Source organism: Thunnus albacares, chromosome 12 (genome assembly GCF_914725855.1).
Source record: "Thunnus albacares chromosome 12, fThuAlb1.1, whole genome shotgun sequence".
NCBI lineage: Eukaryota > Metazoa > Chordata > Actinopteri > Scombriformes > Scombridae > Thunnus > Thunnus albacares.
This window is the reverse complement of record NC_058117.1, coordinates 31,720,284-31,723,660: the sequence shown is the minus strand read 5'-3', so window position 1 is coordinate 31,723,660 and position 3,377 is coordinate 31,720,284. Positions and strand designations below refer to the sequence as shown.

The 3,377-nt window shown below is 38.6% G+C and overlaps 1 protein-coding gene across 11 annotated transcripts in view; it reads right to left on the bottom strand.

Moving 5' to 3' along the window:
• Window positions 1–1,075: 1,075 nt before the first annotated feature.
• The window catches only part of LOC122993957 (disks large homolog 1-like), a 132,316-nt gene continuing 130,014 nt past the window's right edge, over window positions 1,076–3,377 (bottom strand). For all 11 annotated transcript variants that reach the window (XM_044368438.1, XM_044368439.1, XM_044368442.1 and 8 more), the window contains 3 exons: window positions 3,022–3,131; window positions 2,786–2,877; window positions 1,076–2,188 (listed from right to left, as the gene is read on the bottom strand). In XM_044368438.1, the coding sequence (XP_044224373.1) occupies window positions 2,082–2,188; window positions 2,786–2,877; window positions 3,022–3,131 (309 nt within the window). In that variant the 3' untranslated portion in view covers window positions 1,076–2,081. The remainder of the gene's footprint in view (window positions 2,189–2,785; window positions 2,878–3,021; window positions 3,132–3,377) is intronic.

The window sequence follows — 3,377 nt, the reverse complement described above, 5'->3', positions numbered from 1 at the left end:
ATATGGAAGCACACTGCATTCAGCCAAGGAAAACATCAGAATTATGATTCAATATCTCAAAATTTCAAGATAAAAATTTCTTATTTTTCTCGCATCTCACAATTATAAGAAAATTTATGCAGGTTTTCTCATAATTACAAGATCATTTTATTGTAGTTATGAGATAATGTTCTATATTTTTTCTTGTAACGGTGAGAGTTTTATCGTAATTATGAGAATTTTATTGCAATGTCGAGATTGTTTCCTTGTAATTATGAGCGTATATTTAAGTTTACTTCTGAAATACTTCTGGTAATTACAAGATCATTTTATTGTGATGATGACAATTTTCTCAGAATTGTAAGAATTTTATTGTAATTAAATAGTTTTCTCTTAATGTTCAGATTGTTTCCTTGTAATTATGAGTGTATACAATATTTAACAGTTTTTCGTTACAAATGAGAAAAAAATTGAGATAATTGTCTCCCAACTATGAGAGTTTTAGAAAATTTTCTCAGAATTGTAAGAATTTTATTGTAATATTGAAATAATTTTCTCTTAATGTTGGTAAAGATGGTTTTCTTGTAACTGAGTTTTATTGTAGTTAATAATTGTGACAGTTTTCTTGTAATTGTGCAAAACTGTCTTGTACTTTTTTGTAATTGTGAGAATTTTCGCGGTACTACGAGATGTGGATTCTGTTAATTATGAACATTCGCTTGTAATTCAGAGTTTTCTCAGAATCATGAGATAGATTTCTGGTGCTTATGAGATATTTCTAGAAATGTTGAGAGTTTTATTAGCGTGAGCGAGTTTAATCGTTACGATGTAACGTCTAGTTTCTTCTCTTTTCTGTAGGAAGCGATTCAACTTGTTTGAAGTGTTTTCCGAGCGCAGCGTCCCGACTCACTTTCTTCTTGTGTCAATAAAGAGTCGCGTTACTAGAAAAGTCTTGAAACAAGTTGCTTTTGAGTGGAAACAGGCTGAAATATTCTCACTCTACTGGCAGATTTTTTTTATTCTTTGAGAAAAGTTTTTAAGGATCCATTAAAGACAGAAACAACGTGAGAAATCGGCAATTATTTTGCAGCGCAAGTTGAAGAATGAATGCAGTGACCTTTGACCTCATTAAAGGGCATCAAGCTTAATGTCTAAAATGTTAAATGTCTTTCACTAAAAATCATGATTCATTACTGGAAAACAGATAATTATTAAGCTGATCTTGTTGCATCAGATTTAAAATTTAAAAACATTTCCTTTAAAAAACAGACAAGATTTCAGTATTTAGCTCCACAGCGCCCTCTAGCAGCAGAGCGGGAACCCTGCAGAGCGTCCTGACAAACATCCTGCAGCGGTGAGGAGCAAAAAAAACCCAAAAACAAAACAAAAAAAAACTTGAATCGACTCAAGTGTTTAAAAAAAAAAAAAAGGAAAAATGATGAAGCGCAGAACAGAAGAGAAAAGCTGTGACATCAGACGTTGAGGTGAAGGGGCTGATGGGAAATAAACAGGGATTAACTGACATGCTGTTAAAGCTCGAACGTGCAAAGTTTTGCTTTTTTGTGTCTCCTTCCTCCGGACCGACAGACGCTGCCTGAGACTGAAACTGTCCGTCCGTCATCACTTAACCTTACAAGACAAACAAAGGGGGAAAAAAAACCCACAAACAAAAAAAAAAAAACATAAGAATAATTCTGCTTCGTACTTTTCTTCTCGTCGCCTTCATGGACACGTCCTCTTCTTCTTCTTCTTCTTCTTCCTCTCTAAGTTCTCCTCCCTTAAACATTAAGGAGCTGTACCGTGTTGAGTGATCTCCGCTCGCGTCTCGTGTGCTTTACTCTGCTGGTCTCAACGTCAGGAAACCCAACAATGGAGTCTTATTTAGGCAAACAAAAAAACAAAAAAAAGAAAAGAAAACAACACTCTGGTCAGCCGGTGTGTCGTGTCGTTGATCGGGTGGTGGGTGGGTGGGGGGGGGGGGTCGGGTGAGGGTCGGGTGAGGAGGGTGAGGCTGCCTGTCTGCAGGTCGACTTTTCTTTTTAAAATAAAACAAACCGACTCTAAAGAGAGAGGAGGACAGGAGCGATGGAGCGCTCTGATCTTCATAACTTCTCCTTGGACTGGACCCAGATGAACGGACCCGACTGCTCCTCGATGATCTGCTTCACCTGATCGTAGATCTCCTCCAGCGTGTCGCCCTGCACGATGGCTGAAAACACAACAAGTTCATCAACAAACGGAAGTCCAAGTGTTTGAGAAACAAACAACCAAATGTTAAAAAAAAAAACAAAAAAAAAAACAGTCCTGGAGACACAACAAGCTCTTTATTTGTTTATCTGGATTTTTCTTATAGCCAACAAATCTCATGTGACTGAACATAAAGACGGACGTAGCGAGGTGTGACATCACGTTAAGGTCCAGTTTACAGCTGGTGATCTGATCACTAGTGGACAGCAGCTCTAAATACAGGTGTAAACGCACCCAAGACACATTGAGGACGGATTGAGATCCGATCAGAGAGATCTGAGCTCTCTGTTTGTTTGTTAATGAGATATTATCTTTGACTATGGGAAGTGGTAACGCTAATGCTAATGCTAATGCTAGCTAACAGCTGATGTGTTGTCAACACAAACAGTGCAGATAAATTAATGAGAAGACTTCCAGTTTCTGCAGAAGCAGCAGGTACTGACAGTCTGACATTTATTTTTGAAATATGTATGATGATAAAGCTCTTGCTAGCGATGTGTAATGTTTTAGTCTTTTTTGCATCTGTGTGTTTGTTTGTGTGTGTTTTTGTGCGTCTCACCTGTGAAATGCTCGGTGAACTCCTGCTCCAGCTTGGTAGCTCTGTCGAAGGTTTTCCTGCCCTGCTCCTCCGTCAGACGCTTGTTCATCTCCCTGCAGGAGGAAAACACAACCATCAAAACCAGTAGAGAGAGAGAGAAATAAACCACCTCCGTTCATGGTTTCAGCAGCAGGTCGTCTTCCTGAAGTTGCAGCTTTGTGTTTGTGTTTGTGGAGGTGAGACAGAGTTTGACTCACATGATGTTCTCCACTGATTTGGGTTTGATGAAGATGGCGATGGGATGAAGCTGAGCCAGCTGGAGTCTCTTGATGGCGTTCCCCGACACGTCCAGGATACAGTGTTTCCCCTGAAGAAGAAGAAGAAGAAAACATGTCAACAAGTTAAACTGAAATGAATTTAAACACGTTTGGGGTCATTTTAGGTCGTTATTAGATAGAAATTGTAAAGAGATGACAGGAAATGAAAACGATGCAACAAAGGTGTTGCAAACATGTGTCATAAACCAACAGTCAGGAGTCCAAATCAACATTAAAGCTGTTTTTCTTGCTGTAATCATTCCTCCTGTTCATACTGACCATTAGAAGATCCCTTC